The sequence below is a fragment of the Tyto alba genome, unplaced genomic scaffold, assembly GCF_018691265.1.
Source record: "Tyto alba isolate M040663 unplaced genomic scaffold, T.alba_DEE_v4.0 Super-Scaffold_39, whole genome shotgun sequence".
Taxonomy (NCBI): domain Eukaryota; kingdom Metazoa; phylum Chordata; class Aves; order Strigiformes; family Tytonidae; genus Tyto; species Tyto alba.
In genome coordinates, this window is record NW_024881314.1 from 10,007,054 (window position 1) to 10,025,559 (window position 18,506).

General features: G+C 45.4%; 1 protein-coding gene across 1 annotated transcript; it reads right to left on the minus strand.

Moving 5' to 3' along the window:
- Positions 1-1,874: 1,874 nt before the first annotated feature.
- On the minus strand, positions 1,875-18,506 carry WDR45B (WD repeat domain 45B). Its single transcript, XM_042802518.1, has 10 exons — positions 18,228-18,506; positions 12,418-12,492; positions 9,205-9,306; positions 8,465-8,552; positions 7,850-7,944; positions 5,951-6,141; positions 3,983-4,068; positions 3,191-3,292; positions 2,527-2,648; positions 1,875-2,200 (listed from the first exon to the last, which is right to left on the minus strand). Exons 1-10 carry the CDS (start codon positions 18,292-18,294, stop codon positions 2,094-2,096), a joined length of 1,035 nt encoding a protein of 344 aa, XP_042658452.1. The 5' UTR covers positions 18,295-18,506; the 3' UTR covers positions 1,875-2,093.

The window sequence follows — 18,506 nt, forward strand, 5'->3', positions numbered from 1 at the left end:
AGGTGCGAAGACTCATTGTTTTACTTAGTTTTCAATCCCTGTAAAATAGCCTAGATCATTACAGATACGGATTTGCAAGAAGGAATTTGAGATTAAATGTTCAGGTACAGCAGCACCAGTACCTGCCTGGGCAGGGGGTGTCTGCTTCGTTCTTGCTGTCACACTAGAGCAGACGTTTAGGGGAAGTTCTACAAGTTCACTAGACTTTTAATCCACCAAGATCTACGCTCATAGTCTCTCTGGTCAACTCTAGGATAACTTTAATGGGAGGGCAGGGGGATGGTGCTTCAGTGGATTAAGATACCTAAAACCTTCAAAGCACCGAGCAGAAGGCTTAATGTTTTAGTTAAAGCAGTTTTCTTGCTATTTACAGTGAGTGCAGCTGACGGGCTCATAAACAGCTTACAGCTGCACCAGAGAGGATTTAAATCATCCTTGGAGAAGGGTTTCTGATGCTTTCCTGTGTGTGTACTTCTCCAGGGAGGGGGCGGTTTCCAGCTGGTCCTTTGACTCCTCCAGCTGTTAAAAGGTAAGAAGCTTCAGAAGAGCAGCTGTGGAGAATGATGCTGTAAACAGTGCTGAACACTAACTGGTTTGCACTGGAAGTTCGACTTGGTTTGGTATAAATCCCCCCCTTTGTGTACTTCCTGGCCTCTGGTTACATGGCCTGTGCAGTGAGATTCACTTCTGTCCTTTAACAGCCACCACTGTTTACTCGGTTATAGATTTAGTCCCCAGAGCGTACAGCAGTAGGAACTGTGCCTGTGATCATCAGTGAATACAGCAAAATTAGTCACTTTTATTTAAAAGAAATAACATATTACAAATAAGTGTGCAAAACAAGTTCTGTGATTAAATACACATAAAAGCAACATGCAACCTTGACATCAAAATCTGCGTAGAAGTTAGTCCTTAGTATGTTACGTGACACTAAAAGAAACTTGTCAGATTTAGAGTTTGCAGCTAAACAATCTTAGAGTGAACTGGCGTGTTAGATTTGAAGCATTAGTGAAATTAAACTTCAGAAGAGCAAGAACTCCCTCCCCCGGTGTTCAGTGCTGAGCGGAGAGCTTGTGTCTAGTTCAGTTCCTAGTTCAGTCTCTTGTGCCTTAGTTCAGCAGTAAATGTTAATTGCCATGAAACAATTTCAGGAAAGAGTTTATAAGTCAGTTTAGTCTAACCTAACTGTCCCTAGGCCAACAGTATTTAGTATGCAACATCTCAAAATTAAAAAAAAAAAAACAGTTTGCAAGTTGTAAAGCCATCGCAGCCATGTGCTGTGTGCCACCTCGGTCACTGATGGTGCTGGCTGCGCCGGCTCAGCCGCAGGCCCCGACCCGGGGGGGCTGTTACAGCGGGAGTGGCTGTTTTGTTACAGAAGGAACCAGCTCAGGAGCTCCAGCTGCCCCCTGCCCCAAGGGAGCTCAGCCCCTCAGCACAGTTGGGCACCTGTGGCCGGTGGTGCTGAGCTGTTGATCCCTCACCCGGCAGCTGGGAGGGGGACAGGAGCCCCAGGGCTCCCCTGCCCCACAGCCCGGGGGCAAGTGGGGGGCAGGCTGCTCCTCTGTTACCCTAAGATGGGCTCGGGGAGGGGGGACAGCACTTGGGCTCCTGGCCCAGCTGCCAGAGGTTGATTTGAGCGTGATCCCTCGTGTTCCCCCCGCTCCCAGCCAGTCAGTGGAAGTAAAGCAATGCCTAGAGTCTTCTGTTTTCATTCCTTTTTTTCTAAGGCTACTTGTACATGTGTACAGCCTCCTGCAGATCTCTTAGTGTGGCAGGCACTCGTGTTTAATCTAAAGTCATTTCACAGTTTCGATTAAGAGAAACCCAATAGGCACAAGCTTGTTGAAAGCCACATCCTGAAAACGAGTTGATGACTGTAACCCAAAGAGATTTTAATGATGAATATTTGCAGAAATGAGAATAAACATACGTAGTCCACTACTTCAGAGCTTGTTGTGATCATGTTGGGCCAGGCTTCTCAGTGAGGTCTGCTAAACTTCTTGATCAGTATTGGACATTCGTATACTGTCCCTCCAAAGGTGTGGAAGAGCCAGGGCAGGACTTTGACCCACGCGCTCCCCTCACCTCAGTCAAAGCTTGTCATCCGTCATTTCTAGAAACTGAGCATAGACATCCCTTGAGCATTCCCCTTTTTGGTTGAATAAGAACTTGTAGTAGCTGCCATCTGCACATATTGCTGCAACAAAAACAAACATGCTCAGTTCAGCTGTTGAGAGGTTCCGTTCTGTTCCTGCAGCTCCAGCCTGAGCTGCCCTGGGGAGCCAAGAGAGCGACCGTGGGGCGGAGGCTCTGGAGGGACCCGAGGTCAGTCAGCACCTCAGGCTGGGCCCTGCTCTACCCCCCACCCCCCCCCCGGCGCTGCGTGATGGGTCGCACCCGCAGCGCGGGGCGGCCAGAGCTGGCAGGGACACGCACCCTCATCTCCTCTGAGCATTCCCCGCAGCCCCTGGAGGTCAAGTCCTGGTTCTCCAGCCAGAACCCCGGGGAGGCGCCGTTACTTACCTATGACAGCATTTGGCTCCGTTCCAAAGGCACAAATGCACGGAGAGCCTGAGGGAACCTGAAATTTGGAAAAACTCCATTTGGAACTGAAGTATTTGGGGAGAAAGCTGGCAGAGGCCAAACTGCAAGAGAGAAAGAAAAAAAAGTAACAACTTAGTAAGGTGTTGGTGAGTTAATTTAGAACTGCTGGCACCTTTGAACAAGTCCCAGGGTTCACACTACCAGCTGGTTTTGATTGGCTTTGTGTTTTCTTCTACCATGTACCAGGCAACACATACAATTCCCCTTCTAGGGAAGGGGGACCCTACAACTACCTTTCTGGCTTTATGTTTCTAAGTGACTGCAAAAACTGCCAAAAGGACTGATTTTCAGTAGAGATTGTTTTATGTGCAAGTGTCTACAAAGTATGTTCATTCGAAGCTGCTAAAAACACACCCTGACCTTCTGCTGGAATTCTGCAGCTCTGCAAAGGACAGCAGAAACCCGGCAGCTGCGATACAGCCCGAAGTGTGCAACTTCGCTCACGCACTGCAGAGGAGTCTTGCCACCACCCGTAGTGCAGGTAACTGCTGCCGCTTGCCAGGAGCCGGGTTTTAAACTTAAAAGGTCAAGCCCCAGCGCCCCCCCACCCCCCCCAAAGGCTTCAGAAAGGGTCAAATCCTACCTTGACTGCTTATTTCTTTTAGGGTCTTCTGCAGCAAAAATATGTACTGTGCCGTGGTCGCTGGACACGCAGATGAGGGAAGCATCCTGATTGAAGTTAATACTGTAGAGAACAGAGACAGCGGCCGGGTTTCCACTGGAACGCGGCTGCGGCCGGGGCCCGGAGCGGCGCCCGCCCGCCCCGCGAGGCGGCAGCAGCAGCGACACCCCCATCCCGCGGCTCTGCTGACAGGACCACCCCCCCGGGCTGGGTGAGCGACCGCCCTCGGAACCAAGGAGCTGCTTTCTCGGGCCCCGCGCTGCAGCAGGCGCCCCGACACCAACAGAGATCGGTGTGGGCTGCCCTGCTGCTGCTGGAAGAAACTGCCCGACCTCTGCGCCGAGGAGTCGGCAGGTTTTGGATAAAACCCACACGGCCGCTACCCCCGTGGTGCTCAGCAGGAGGAGGGGAGTGTCCCCACACCCGGGAAGGCGCCTCCAGCAGTGGATTAGAGCCAACCTCGGGCTCTCGCAGGCAGAGCGGCGCTGGGCCGCAACAAACCTCCGCTCAGCCTGGCAGGTGTCAGACCGCAGCCCTGCGCTCCCCACGTTTCGGTGGGAGGGTGAAGCGTCCCCCCGGCCCTTCTGTGCAGAGACACGGGCCCTGCCCCACGCACGTTTTGGTCCCAGCCCCCGGGGCCGGGCTCCCCAGCGCTGCCAGCCCCGCCTGGCTGAAGGACTCGGGCGCCGGTCCCCAGGCTGCCTCGGCACAGCACTGCCCGCTAGAAGACAAAGCAGAAGCAATTCAACATACCAGTAGATATTGGCTGCCTGTGATCCTCTTCGTAGCTCCTGGATTAAATGCCCTGATGAAGTATCAAATATTCTTATGAGGGTCCCCTTGAAAAGGAATCAAACATTATATTAGGAAAGACAGAAAACTCTTTATATCTGTGAACGCATCCTAAAATTCTAGCTGACCGGCGTGTCCCTACGTACACCGTTGTGTTTTTCAACATGGTGGGTTTGAGAGAACCTTTGGGAGAACCTCTCAGTGGTAAATTTTGGGAAGAATATTGATTCCCCCCACACCATCACCACACTGTTGTTACCTAGCTCCTCAAATAAGTTTCTCCCAAGCTATGTTCTGAAGCACCAGTGCAGCCCTGGCATTAGTCTGCAAATAAAAGGCTGTGCCCAGGCTCTGTGAATCATTTCCATTGTGCTTCCCACAGTCACTACTCTCCTGATTGCTACTGTCCAATTTTTTTTTCCACTGTGATCAGGCTGGGGCTTGTCTTGCCTTACAATTAGTTCAGCTGAAGGAATTAGTTACCTATCACGCTCATTATCTGCATTGATCCAAATCTGCAAGACCCCATGGATGGGTTGGGTTACAGACATAATACTGCACTAGTAAACTCAGTTTGACACCAGCGATGCAAAACAAGTCCATGTATCCCAAATAAAGTGATCAACAGTTCAGTACTTTAATCTGAGGAGTTGCATCTGCATTGTCACCTACAGCTCATGTTCTACACCTGGTTAACAAATGAATCTCTCTAGTCACACACCAGAAACAGAACCCAGCAGTGAGTTTTGGGTAAATGTCAGCTTAGTTTTGATTTAAGACACAAACTTGAGATGTTTGCTTACAGTATGCTCAGCATGGCAGTTGGCCCATACTCCCATTTCAGTTTGCAAGTGCTGTTTAAACTTTTTCTCTATGCAAAAAAAGGAATGTCTTAATAGAGATTCAGCAGATTATTATTCTATTTAGCAATGGAGTTGGCAGTTTTAAGAGTTTTGTTTAGAAGACGCACATTAATTAAGCTTAGTTAAGAGAGGCTATGGCTGCATTTTCTTTAAGCTCTCTGAGCTGTAGGCCGTGCAGTGTAAACTATTCTAAACGGGCTGGTTGCATTAACGCAGCTTGTCCTGGAGCAGCTCAATTCAGCTGAGTGGAAGGAGGCAGCGAGTACTCCACTCGCCGGGTGGATGGGGACAGCAGCTGGGTGCATCTGCCTTTGTCCCTTTGTCCTGCCACCCCGGGGTGACCCTCGCAGCGCTCCCCGCCGTGCCAGCGCCGGGACTGGCTCAGCGCTCGGCGCCCCGCGGCAGCCCAGCCCCGCCGGGCTCGCACCGGGCAGCAACACCAGGTCCCTGCCAGCACCCTGCCTTCCTTAGCCCCGTGTAACTCGTGGCCACACACAGTTTGGTAAAAATTCCAAGAATCATTTTATCGTTTACACTCTATGGAAACAGCTGCAGTGGGTGTATGAGAAAAACAGGGGCAGTGCACGTCCCTCCTGGTCTGTAGCAGGAGTTAAGCCACAGCAGAAATAAGTTCTCCAGTGTGACAGACCTATTTACAAGTACTTCTTTAGCCAGTGGTTTTACAGTGAATTTAAGCAGAAACTAATAAAGGTGAAAAAATGCAAATGAGCTTCCCCCCCCCCTCCCCCCCCATTATTTTTAAAAGGAATAATATTTCTTCAGGAATACATGAAACATGAACTGCTGGGGCCAGATCCTCATTCAAATGTCACTGCTACAGTCGGCTAAAACAGAACCAGCACCTCTGGCCCAGCGTTTGGATTGCTGTTTGGATATCCTAAAGGAGCAGTAAAGGTAAAGGAAGACCAAGAACACGTATTTCAGTGACAAATGGTCCAGTTGGTTATTTCTGTCTTTCCTAGGAAAGGATACGACTTCCTATTTCAGGAGGAGTTACTACACTAGAACACATAGGAAATCAGAGGTAGGAGGAGATTATTCTTACTTTTTCTGATGCTGTTGCAATTCTTGTTCCCTGCAGGTTTAAAGCTATACAGCTCAAGACTCCCTCGTGAGCAGGTATGTCTACAGGAGGCTTTTCTGTATTAGCGAGATCCACTATCTGCACATGCCCAGTATGTGTTCCAGGAAATGCAAGAAGAGAATTATTACTATTTGGACAAAGGACACAGAGACCTAAAAGAGAAAAAACAAAACAAAACAAAACAAAAACAAACAAACAACAACTGTGTAGTTTCCATAACCTAATAACATTTTCAAATACAAGCTTCTAAAATACCAGTAATTTCAGAACAAACATACATACGTGTAATAAATCAGAATTTCATTTTAAAGGCTACTGCAGTATCCCAAAACGTGATCCATCCATAAGTGCAGAGCACAGAGAAGTAGGGGAGTACTATAATTATATCTTGCTCTCGTGACTTTATTTCAAAGTAACCTAGTTGTGGTTATCCAAAACCTGGATGTTTTTGGAGATCAGCTCCATCAGTCTGTTACAGCAAAGCGATTTAAAGCACCATGGAAAGTCTCCTTAGGAGCTCGAAAAGAGTAGAGTTTATAATAGCTGATATTTTAGTTTCTCCTCTATCAATAAAACTGATTATTAATTTGTGTTTGAACTTGGTTCTTATGGCACCTGCACTTTTTTCTTCATAGCCTTTCACAGACCATTTAAGGTAAATCACCTCTCTCCCAGGTGTTCTGCTGTTCCCAAGTGAGCTCCTGCGAACCCAGCCCGCAGCGGGCAGAGCCCCAGGTGGGTGTCACAGGGAACATCATCCTTCCGCACCTTCCACCTTGCGCCCACCAGCCTGGAAGCGAGTCAGCACCCCGAACCCAGTGCGCAGCCACAGCCTCTCTGCTCGCTTCTGGCAGGCTTGAAAACCTCCGAAGACGCGGAGCCTGCGTAACCTCCCGGTGGAGAGGACATCTTCCCGATGCCCAGGCTGCTCCCCCCCAGGTACCAAGCACGGCCAACACCCCCTGATCCACCGGCTGCCGCTCCCCGGAGGAGTTTGGCTGCAGCGTCTCTGGGACTGTCCCTCGGGGAGCTGCTCATCGCCCTTCCGTCTCCCTTTCGCATGAGGGAACGAGGCCAAGGCCTCACCCTCCCCGTGCAGCCGTGCGCTTCGGGGCCCTGACCTGGCGGCAGATGCTCGCAGAGCTGCCATCACACCCCTCTGGTTTCAGACCTTCCCTGACACACCTAGTCTGAAGTGTGCAGCCGGCAGAGGAGTATGCTCATCGCTTCACCCTCTCGGCTCTCCTTCCAGACAGCACCTCCCTTTCTCAGCAAAACCTGCTGTAACAAAACCCTTTCCTTAGGTCAAACCCAAGCCTGCCTCCTCCCACACCTACCTGGGCCCTAGAGCTACACCGTACCGGGCCTGTGGCACTACTGCGCGGCTGGGTTCGGGATACCTTCTGCTCACTGCAACCAAAGACAAAGCCATGCCTTGCTATTTAAAAAGAACACTATCAGTTTGCTACTTAGGCTCTTGTTGACACTGTAGAAGATAGTTTGCTAGGCAGTTCTAGCTCTATTAGATGAAGTACTTCAGCAGAGTTTGTGTTTATGATTGAGCTTTCAGCACAAAACACATCAAGTTTACAGGTTGTTTACTGAAGAAAGGATAAAGCTCTTACAGAAACCCAATCTGTAATGTAACAGGAGTACGTGAAAAAGTTTTTATCTGGCAAGTATTAATACATTTTAATAACCATTTTATAATCACAAAAGTATCTCCAAAGGGCACAACTCCTGTGCAATAAGTAAACTGTTTAATGACTTAAAGAACTGATTCAGGAAGCTAAAGATAAATAGCATGTCAAGAACAGAATAAACTTGCTTCCATTCCCCGACCCACAGAATACAACTAACCTTTAGGGTTGTAGCAGGTTTCAAAGACGTGCAACTGGTGGGGATTGTGTGTGAATGTGAAAACTTTAATCATCGAGTCCAAGACTACCACAATTCTGAAACAGACAAGAAGTTCCTATGACTTGGGGAGGATAAAACAGGGACACAGATACCAAATCAGATCTGCAAAGGCTTTCAACTCATTTAACGGCTGTATTCTTTCTGCCCCCACAAAAGACTCACAGCCTTGCAAAAAAACACACAACTATGAGCCTGCAAAGCACTTTTATCCAAAGCTGTGACAGCAGAACCCCTCCGCCCACACACACAGACTCCAGCTGTTAATAGATGCTCTTGCTCTAAAGATCCACTTGAATTCCCTCCACACTCCTCCATACCCAGAACAGCAGCCAGCAGCAGCCACACGAGAACATTTCCCTACATCAGGGGGCCAGGAAGTCTTACAGGCTTTTCACCAAAGTTTCAGACACCAGTGTACTTGAGCTGTTAACACCTAACACTTGCCCCCAAAAGTCCAGTTTGCTTTTAATTGCTGGTGTTAAAGCAGGATCTTTTCTTTCTACAGTGAGTGTACAAAGCCCGGCTGCGCGTTTGGAACATGTTGGCTGTACCTACCTATCTCTCCGCAGCTTAACTGCTTTGACTTCTGTAGAAAACTCTATCTCGATGACAGTCTTCTTCTTCAGGTCATCCCAGATCATTACTAGAACAGTGCAGAGATCGTATCAGATCCTGAAGGCAGATCTGAAGAGCCGTATCCTCTCCCTTATAACAATTTCTAGTTTCGGAGAAGGCTAATCAAGAGGCGCACCCAACGGCCAAGCAGTTACACACTGGCAGCCTGCTAACCAGAAGGTATTCAGCTGCTACGTAGCAACCCACTCTCTCACGCTATGACTCATGCAGGTAGGAGTTGGTAAACTCTAACCACAAAAGCTGACAATTCAAAATACATTTTTCTAAAGACAATCAGCTCTTTTGGTTTGTTCTGAGGGTTATCAATGAAATAAGGCAGCAGTCAAACCAAGCAGCATGTTTTCCTGCAAAGCTTGCCAACCAGGGACCTTTCCCCCCTCAGGCTGCCGAGCCACAGAGTCTCGTCGCACAGTTCCCCGTGAGAGGCGCAGGCTGTCGGCAGGGCTCGGACGGGTTGCTGCAGGTAACCGCCTGCCAACACCGCAACAGCAGCGATGCAGCTTAGTTCACCACAGTGATTTAAACCTGCTGCAACACCCACTCCATCCAACCTTCAGAGTAGCAGATCCCAGCTCCAGGCATCTGGTTTGGGAGGTCTTTAGGCAATTTCACGCAGATAGCAAAGCAAACGTTGACGAGATCTCCTCCTCAAGACTCACCTTTGTTAGGTGGGTACTTCGGCTTTTTTCCTCCACCGACTAGTGCTAAATAGTTGCAACGAAACAACATTTCGACATGGCCAACACCACCTTCTAGAAATTCTGAAAGACAAACGTATTTTATTTAGGAGTGCCAGGACCTGTTAAAGTGCCATCTAATTTTTATGACTGTCAGAAGAAAACCTCACATTATCTAGCACTTCTCCCAGGCACCTGACAAGAACAGTATCATCCTATCTTGGCTCACCTTAAAAAGCAGAGAATCCTCCAAGAGTGAGGGTGACAGACAAAAAATCCTGACTAAAAGGGTGGGGGATTTTTCATTTTTGTTTTGGAGTGGTTTTTGCTAGTTTGTTTGTTTGTTTATTTTTTTGGTGCTTGTTTAAAATTAGGATTCTCAGCAAGGTTGCTTTATTTTTCACAGCAATGAAGATCACCACTGTTGTTAGCACACAGTTGGGACTGGCCTCATTTTCATATATAAAAAAAAAAAACCACAGCAAGGTTTTAATGTTATATTAAAACATGATGCATGAGAGGAGATCAAGCAATATCATGGCAGCTTGATCATTTCTATTATACAGTGGGCTTATAAATATGTTTAGAAAGCCTGTCCAATTAGCTCAAATTCATTGCCCACACACACACACGCATTTCAAGCCTGTTGTTGCTCTATTACGCTAACGCCATGCATTTAGAAAAGCACCAATAGTACTCACTAGTTGTGAACCTCTTCATTTGCGAGGGGATTTGTCTCTAAAGATTTGGTGCATTTGCAGAAAGAAGGCAAAACACACACGTATGTAACTGAACTGGAATCTTAGTGCTATTCCCTGCACCATACCTGTAGCTGCTAGAATAGGGAAGAAATATGGTCCGGCTCCCGCGAGCTTCTTATCAATGATGCAGAAAACATAGTGGAAGCAAAATAGATCAGGTGGTGCAGTATCTCTACTTACAGTGCAAGGAAAAGGGTTTTTTTTCTTTTTACAAATCTCAACTGCAGAGGAAGTAAAGTGCCATGCTTATGGTGCAAGTGGAGGAGCAAAACATCAACCAGGGGATTTTTATAATAATAGAATTTTTTTATTTGATGGCATTTGAGTGGGGTCATGTCTTTGTTTACATAGCCAAGAAGGCGGCTTGGCACTCCACTGGGGAGAGGGAACCAAACTATCAGGAAAGGCTGTAACTGTGCCCTTCAAGGTAGTTGAGCAGAGTTAAAAACAAACTTCAACCTTAAAAGACTGTCCAGTAACTCCACACACTGGCAGGTTGCAGCAGGAAAAGTGGATGACAGTAGTAAACAGTTTCAAAGCTAGAGAAGTTGAAATTTCACAAGGACTCAAGAAAGATCTACTGTCAGAAATAGGGATGGGAGAAAACTGCAAAAGTGTCTGAGGAAGCTCTACAGTGGAAAGATGTCCATGTGCCTGAAGGATAGGACAGAGGAGAGCCAGGGAGACATTACGCAGCACTGCAGTTTCTCTGTATGAGGAGTGTATGTTGGGACTTGACCACACCACGCCGAAGGTAGATGCCTGGACAGATATTCATGTTGGAGCAACAAGGAAAGCCTTGGATTTCGTGCAAGTCCTTGTGGTTTATTCAACAACACTTTTGACTGCCAAGTTTCCTTCCTGAACAGTTATATTTGGACACCACCCCCTTCTGCACTGGATCTTAACTCCATTAAAGTATTTAAAGCATGACAGCACATTTTGTTATGAAGAGGTATTCTCACCACAACAAAAAGTCTTAAAATATTTACCAGTTATAACCTGAGACAATATCAGAATATGCAATGTGTTCGGAATCTGTGCTACTACAGACACTTTAATCATTCTCTTTACAGTTCTGACAGGTGCTGTTTGAATGGGGAACTTCATGGAACTCCTGGATATACGAAAGGATATAATATATACTATTTACAATTTTATATGTACAAATTAAAATTTACAGAGGATATAAGCCAAGGTGTAGCCATTAAGACTTGGTTTCATACTGGGTTACAGAAATCAGACAGACCCAGTTGGAGCTTGTCTATCTCAGGTAAGTTTAAATACACATGAAAGATTTCTCTGTGTGCATATGCAGCCAGCACAGTCTGACCTCTCCAAATCCACAGGGGAAAGGCCATCTGACTTGTAAGAAATGTTTCATGATAGAAGTCCTGAAAGTATGTCTAGAGCTACTGTCCGGGAGAGTTTTGACAAGGAACTCAACAGGATTTCAAAGTCTGATCCTTTTAGCACACTATCACAGATGACAGTCCGATATGTTGCTTATGGAAGAATTTAGTATTAAGAACAGAAAACAGTTTGTCAGCTTTGGGTCACATGGACAGTGACTGAAATCTCTGACAGCACTAGAAAGTGAAGGCATGCTTGGTGTCACAGGAATTGCTATTTTAAATACATCTTTTCTTTTATTAAATCCTTTCTATTACCACAGGCTGGAAGTGCAGGGAAACCTAATCAGCATGGCAGCTTTCTGTGTGTATTTAGGGTTAGAATCACATGGCTAGGTTTAATTTTCCCATATTTTGGCTCAGTTATGTTTGCTTTCTGATAAAAAGCCCCACTACCTGTTAATATAGCTTATCTAGTTATTTCTATTAAGACATCATACTAGGTTTACCACCTTAAGATCCTCCCAAATTTTTTAAGCATACAGAGAATATAAAATTTAGAGTATTAGAGGTCTGAGCTCACAGTGCTCTTGCAAGCAATACTCTAAAGTACGAGAAACATTATTTTCAGATCTGCAATAAAGAGGCAGCAGTTTTATTGCTGTACTAGATCATCCAGATTACTGCCTAAGAACAGAAGAACTTCTCTTGATGGTACATAATACCACTATAGCGAGCAACACTTCTCCCACTTGTGAATAACACATAACCAGGCAACTTATCTCCTATTCAGGACTACAGACATCAGCAACGGCTAACACAATTCAGCTTCTGCAAGATGGTAAGAGACATTCATCATCAGCCAGCTTTATGCAAATTAACAGCATATAAACATCTGATCAGGCAGTGGCATAAGTGACAGTCCCTTTGGGACCAACACGGACTTCCTTTCTTGAGACTTTATTCAAAGCCTTCCAGTGAAGGAATAGTGAGAGCTAAGCAAGAATCTTACAGAAAAAAAAAATTGTGGAGGCTGAGCTTCCAACACAGAACTAGCATGGTATAATAAGTAAGCATTTTACCTTGTTTCTCTTTTTCTTTGAGTGGATCTGCATTATAAACTCGGAATCCATTTTCCATTCCACATGCAAAGCATCCTGTAGTAAAAAGCACATATATATATATATATATATATATATATACACACACACATATATATAGTAATTGTGAGATACACTCAAGAACTAAGCAAGAGCCAGAGGGTTAAGAGGATTGCTCGATAACTAAATTGTTAAATTCAAGCTGAAGACCACTTGCAGGCTTTGTTAGTGTTTCCAAGTGAAAACCGCTTAGAGGAGTATGCCTGTCTCTTTTGAGAGTGGAAAGTTCTCAGTATTCTATTAAGATAGGTGAGAAAACAATGGAAGGAAAGGAGAGCAATTCCCAACCCATCTTATCCTACTCCATGCACTATACAGAGAAGGAAACCTGCTTTTTAACTTTGATGGGCCAACAGTCATTATGAAGCAAACCCACTCCTTTCTTATCAGATCCAAATTTACATTATGACCCTATGAAGCATAATCTGTTGTTCATGTTTCCACAGGAGACAGGTTCTCAAACATAATTTTTAAGAATGCTCTAACGATGCCAGTAATTACATGCCAATAGTTTAAGTCTAAATCAGGGAATGATTAGAAGCCAGATTAAAATACTGTGGAAAATTATTTTAGCCACTTTTACATTCAGAATTATGCATGTGCCATTTTAGTGGAATCTGTCAAACTACCAGTATCCTGTCCTGCTGTTTTACTCACTAGTGGGTGAATGCAGTTACTAACATAAAGAGATGCCAGTGTGAAGTTAGAACAATTACAAGTCACTAAGAAGCAGCTATTGTCGATAGAGGCAGACTGACAGATTATCTGCACACAATTTATGTGCACTGTATCAAAAATCCAGTTAAGATCTTGAAGGCACTGGAACAGAGATATTCAAATGACTATTGTTTTATTCTTATACGTTACAACGGCTGCAGTGATTTGAACCCTTCAAATAAAAATTGAGAAGCGATGTCGAAATGCACCCCTTCCCCAAACTCAATACCCAAAAATCACAGGGTAGGTGGGGGAAGGAGGGAAGGAAGCTTTCACTCTTAACGTAAGGTCTCCAAACCACTTGCTCATAGCTCAGTGACCCATGACTCCCTACACACAAGACAAGACTGGTTTGCTGGGGAGCAGTGGCTCAAAAGCTGGCAAAAGGACTCAGACCACAGGAGACTGTTTCAGGTACTCCCGGTGTTAATGGTCACAAGCAGCCAACAATGGTCCTCACAACACAGGCATGACTATCTTGGTGGTTTGCATACTGTTAGCTTAATACGAGCTCAATTTAAAAAAATGCATGTGCTCACTGAAGAGCAAGTGAGCAACATTCAATATATGTCTTCCACTGGTCATGTCATGATGCAGGTTAAGATGTCAGAAGAAATAATGTAAGTGGTGACATCTTTGTTGTTGCTGTTGTAACAGAACAAAATCAATGTTATCACATAACAATACAAAACTGTATAATAAACTTGATCTTGACAACAGTATTGTTTTAAAAACTCCACCATTCGGGAAAAATAATGCAGCCAGTTTGAGATTCCTTTGTAATACTTCAAGAGTTTAATTCCAGGTAGGACCACTTAAACAAAACAAACCAAGAAAAAAAACCCAACCAAGCACACATCTTGCCAACCAACCAAAACCCAAGAGCAACAAAAAAAAAAGGCATCACACACATCCCCTGCTTTTACAGCCCAGTATCTCATGAGGTGTGGGGGTGTATGTTTGGCAGCATCCTTAGGGCTGCCATTCACTGAACTCACACATACAAAGGAAAAATTACTATAAGATCCATCTCTGCACCCTTCAATGTAGAAAGGAAAGAAATTAACCCTCTTATTTTACCTATAGTCACTAACAGACCCAATATACCTGACTGTCCTAACAGTACAAGAGTTACACAGTGAAGAAAAAAACCCAACAAAACAAAACCCACACAATAAATCTAGTCCCCCAACCCAAAAGACTCACAGGCACAACTTCACCCTGCCCAAGATTCTGTAATAAATTAAGTGAAAAAATATTGTGTGAAAAAACATACCTAGAAAGTGGTTAAGAGGAATATAATAATTAAAGAAAGATTACTAAACGTATTGAAATAGATGCTTTTAAATTAGCTATATTAATTTTACCTCCTCCCTTCTCGGTGCATCATTCATTCTTGAGTTTGCTCTGGCAGTCTAATACATAAGAGCATGCTGTGTTGAAATCACAGCACTAGTAAGCTGCCACCTCGTGCAGTATACCTTACTGGGATAACTAGAAAGCAAATTACATGGAAACATTTCTCTACACACAAAGCAATACTGTACAGGATGAAAACTAATTTGTTTCTGGTAGCTGTTGTGTGTATCCACATAATTATGTTTCCAGCAACAGTTTCATAATAAAATATTGTATTTCCAGGAGAGAAGAAGGACAAGGATGCTGGAACTGTTCTATAGTAAAAAAGCACTGTGAAGTTTTACTTGTGTTAATACCAGCATAAGAAACCCAAAGGGAGCATTCCTAACGGAATACAATGCAGATGTTACATTCCCTGTAGCACCACTACAGCTTTTCTGCAGGGCTAAACTCACAGCTAAGACGTGGGCTGCTTTTAATGCCTTGGGAATAGCTACATTTTTAACTGGAGACAATACACCAGAACTGAGGGAATGCAAGGAATGGTGATATTCCCCACAGTCGATTATTACTGAGAGAGGTATGAAGTTCTCAGTCAAGGCAGCCCCTGAGCCAAACAAGAAATAAAAAAAAACATAGAGGAAGATTACTGCTACTCATTCAATTCCAGGTTACAGGAACAGCTTCAGAGCCCAGTGTTTCCTATCTGACTGGTCCAGGTGTTTATGAGTAGGATCACAAATTCAACAGCTACAGCTAGAGCTTGTAAACTCTTACGCATGAGGGAGCTGGGGAAGGGCTGTCAGAAGAGGGAATTGCTGCAATAATGGGTACACTTCTTTCCACAGGAAGTTCACATGTTATTTTAAGAAGGGATAGACATGCTGTCAAAGAGCCACCGACAGAAGGCAACTCTGATACTTAAAAAAAACCCAAAAAAACAAAAAACCAAAAAACAACAACAACAACAAAAAAATATTACCCTAACCCACAGTTGTGCTTGTTCCTACTATTTGACAACAGTCCCAGTGAGGCCACAGTGAGTCTTGTTTGTTTTTCTAAAACCAAATTAAAAAGAAGGGTTAAATTAACAACTATCCTAGAAAACACCACAAGCTGAAGGGAGCATGCTGACATAAATCTGCGGTCTCTAGGGCCTAAGATCCAGAAATTGCAACAGTGAAGTCCAGGGAAGTGACTATGGCAGGTGCAGTTCATAGCATGTTAGTTTTCCTCACCACAGCAAATTTTGTCCAAAGCCGTAAAAGAGCACACAGAATCCTGTGTGGGGTCCTATAGCTAAGCATTTCAGTCCACTAAAGGAGATCATATGAATAATCCAAGTGTTTCAACACCAAAACAAGTCCACACCTCAGTTTTCAAATTAGCTTTAGACTATACCAGTGACAAAAGAAAAACTCGTCAGCAATATTTTCTAGTATGGTAATTTATTATGATGTTTTGTCCATTTGTTTCTGTAAAGCACTTAAACATCCTTCTGAAACCATTAGAAAAGTGCCTTAAATCAGGAGTATAGCAGCTTGAAATTAAGAACCTAAAGTCAGAGAATTCTGTTTTAAAACAATTGAAAACACCCTGCAATGTGGGCCTTACTTCTTTTGGGGGGGGCGGGGGGGGGGGGTTTACACTGTTTATTTTTTAATTTAAAAACGAAAAGCAGCAAAGGCACCCAATATAAAATTTAGTATCACCCAAAGAGTAAGGGAAGCACGTTTCAGAAAAACAGCAGGCGCTAGCTGTATCACTTGTCAGTCATGGAAGTTAGGACTTCAAGAGACTTATTAGATCATTCCTCCCATCTTCCCATCATTATGTGATTGGCTAATCTTAAATTACCAAGAAATTAGGTTACTGTGACAATATACACAGACACGCACACTACTAAGCTTCAGCTCTCAAATGACTCATTTCTATTTTTGGTAGAAGCAATAAGGAAGAAGTGAGCTTTTCCTCTTACCTACTCTTCTTTGAGCAGCCAAAGAATTACCTACCCTTTAACACTATACAAAGGTCCTAAACTAGTAAAAAGTTATCATGCTACCTACAGTTCAAAGCCATCATTCATCAGCAGGAACAGCTCCAGGAGCCTGCAAATGAAAGCCAAACATAGTTTTTCCTCAGGTTTTCTGTTGTTATTTGTTTGGCTGGCCAGGCTACGTAGGATGAGACTTGAATACTGTCAGCTCACAGATTCCCAAGACAAATTCCTTAACGTACTTTGGATGTGACATTATTCAAAAAAGTTTTTATTTTGCATTTATGGCTACAGAATTTAAAGAAGCCTTTGAAACAAAGAACAAGTTTTACATACTAAAATGGTGTTTGAAAGGCATTTTGCAGTAAAAGAGAAACTTATCTTCTTACACAGTTCTCTAACTCACCCTCATCGCAGGCCAAGCATCAAATATTACCACTTCATTCCAGACACCTGCAAATTTGAAATGAATCTCATCCTCACAAATCTATTTTTCCATCTCTGTTGCAAATGCAAGAGGAAAACAAGTTCAAACAGAGCTGCTGAAAAACAGACTACTCTGTTGCTTTCAAGTCAACAGGAGAGCATGAAGGCAGCTACCAAGAAACTCAGTTCATTCACAACTTGGTATACTACTGACAAAATGTCACCAGAGATGTTAGACTAAAATCAACAAGATAATTTGTGTTTACACACAACTGTGACAGCATCAGCAACAGGTATATGAACTACAGTCTACAATGACAAAAGCTGCAAGAGTGTCTTAGGCAACAGTACCATTTGTTAAGACAAAAGGATGTTACAAAATTATGACCTTCTATTCCTTATTCCACAAAAATGACACTTACTCATAATACCAGTGCTATTTTTATATTGCAAAAGCAAGATGAGGCGTATGCACCCTCCTTTCTAGAAGAGGCCTTCCCCTTTGTAACAAAGAAAAAGAATGAACTAAGCATACAGTGAAGCTTTTCAGTGATCCATTTATCTGCACTTGTCTGCCAGTATGATTAGTAGTCTTAACCATAATTTTAAAAATACAAATCAGGCAAAAAGAAAAAGAGAAGTTCCACCACTAATTTTGAACGCAAAGTCCTTACACTGAGGAAGTGGCATTCTGCGAGTTACCTTTTCAGCAATGCCGTTTCAAAAGAGCATCCCTTTAAACACAGATTTTAAGACGGACTACCCAAGGGAAGGTAGCCAGTTTTAAGCAGCGCAACTCGCCATCTGAGAAGCAGATGTATTTGAAGATGCACGTTAAACACAAGCGTTCCCCCTCCCCTCCCCCGACTCCACCCAACCAACTCTCTCCGAAGTGGCCGGGTACGCGCTGCCAGACCAGAGCTGGAACAAGGGGGGGGGGGGTTAAGGGGTCCCCCTGCACACACAGCGGGCTGGAGCCGGCCCCAGGCCCGGGCAGCCGCGGCGGGGGCACCACGGAACGGGACACGGCGCCCCACCCTCCCGCCGCCTTCCGCGGGTGGGCGCCGCAGGCCCGGGGCGGGCAGCGCGGGCCGCCCACGCTGGTCCCGGGCACCCGCGGCAGGCCCAGACGCCGCGCCCCCCTCAGCGGCGGCGGGCGGTTACCGCCGCCGGGCCTCCCCCGCCGCTGCCCGGCTCCCCAGGGCCGAGGGGCCTCCGGGCCGCGCCCCCTCACCGTGGTCCTGGTTGAAGCCGGCGTAGAGCAGCCCGTTGCCGTGTGGGTTGGCCGGGAGCAGGTTCATGGCTCCTGCCCGTTCGCTTCCGCCCGCCGCGCTTTAAACCATAGCGGCGCCCGCCCGCCTCAGCCCCGCCGCGGGAGCCGAGCCGAGCCGAGCGGCGCCGAGCTGAGCCGAACCGAACCGAGCGGCGCCGGGCCGGACAGGCCGGCGGCTGCTTCCGACCCTGCCAGGCAGCGCCGCCGGAGCGCAGAGGCCATCCAACCCGCCAGGGTGAG

Excerpts from the sequence above, each read along its gene's own strand:
- WDR45B (XM_042802518.1), bottom strand. The coding sequence starts at position 18,294 with ATGAACCTGCTCCCGGCCAACCCACACGGCAACGGGCTGCTCTACGCC. Across the intron at positions 8,553-9,204 it reads GAAGTACCCACCTAACAAAG|TAATGATCTGGGATGACCTG; the intron begins GTGAGTCTTGAG and ends GCACTGTTCTAG. Across the intron at positions 2,201-2,526 it reads GGAGCCAAATGCTGTCATAG|CAATATGTGCAGATGGCAGC; the intron begins GTAAGTAACGGC and ends TTTTTGTTGCAG.